General features: G+C 52.8%; 1 protein-coding gene across 1 annotated transcript; it reads right to left on the bottom strand.

The window, feature by feature from the left end:
• Positions 1-278: 278 nt before the first annotated feature.
• Positions 279-659, bottom strand: EMH_0096620 (mRNA cleavage factor-like protein, putative; the record flags this gene model as incomplete). Its single annotated transcript, XM_038023245.1, has 1 exon — positions 279-659. One exon carries the CDS (start codon positions 657-659, stop codon positions 279-281), a length of 381 nt encoding a protein of 126 aa, XP_037879099.1.
• Positions 660-888: the final 229 nt, after the last annotated feature.

The raw sequence follows: 888 nt of genomic DNA, 5'->3' as shown, positions 1-888 counted from the left end.
AACCTTCCAAGCAGCCAAAAGGATATCCAACCTAGTAATTTGTCTCGCTGGCAGAGGGCGAAAAGCGTTTGCCAGTAAGTTGCCCCTGTCAAAGAGGTGAACACACACTTCAGTCCTAGCAATTCACCTCGCTCGCCCAGAAGTGAATTGAACTGCGAAGGAATAAAAGATTAGAATCGCCCTTTGCTTTCCCTATCTACTACTGGCCGTGCAGTGCACTGCACTGTAGGGTTTATTTCGTGGAGAGGAGGGCTTTGCAGGCGATAAAAATTGCTGAGTCAGTCAACTTCTTCAAGCTCTGCGAGATGCTGCAACTCCGGCGGCAGCAGCTCAAGGTCTTCCTCCCTATGGGGGGTTGGCTGCGTGCCAGCTTGGACGCCTGGACCTTCGGGACGGGCGGGCGTGTCATTTAGCTCGGCTCTTATACCCTCCGTTTCCTGTTCTGTTTTGCTTTCCATTGAGGTTTCGGCTTCGAACTTATCCAAAGTCGGCACCATAAGGCGAATGCTGAAACGTGCGAGGAGGTGAGAGAGGCCGCTGATTGCCAACCCAACGCGTTCACAACTCAGCTCAAAGATTGGGACCACCGTCAGGCAGAAGCCCGTGGGAATGCGGAAAGAACAACGATGCGGAAGCTGTACCTGTAGCGCAAGGACCATCACCAACAGCGCGAATCACTTAACGCTGCTGCTGCTTCACGACTACATTTGAAAACAGATATGACAAAGTGCAATCGAGCCAGCTTCTACGCACTGGGTCTGCTTTGACAGGCTGAGTCATCTTCACAGCTTACCTGGTGCACACGAACTCTCTCCTTAGGCCGTGTAACGTGAGGAGGCAGGTAAGGGACCAACTGATCGTCGAAATCCCCTCGCCACCACTCGCCCA

The sequence above is a fragment of the Eimeria mitis genome, genomic scaffold, assembly GCF_000499745.2.
Source record: "Eimeria mitis Houghton genomic scaffold, Emh_scaff9138, whole genome shotgun sequence".
Taxonomy (NCBI): domain Eukaryota; phylum Apicomplexa; class Conoidasida; order Eucoccidiorida; family Eimeriidae; genus Eimeria; species Eimeria mitis.
Note: the sequence above shows the minus strand (reverse complement) of the source record. Positions and strands in the feature narration are given on the sequence as shown.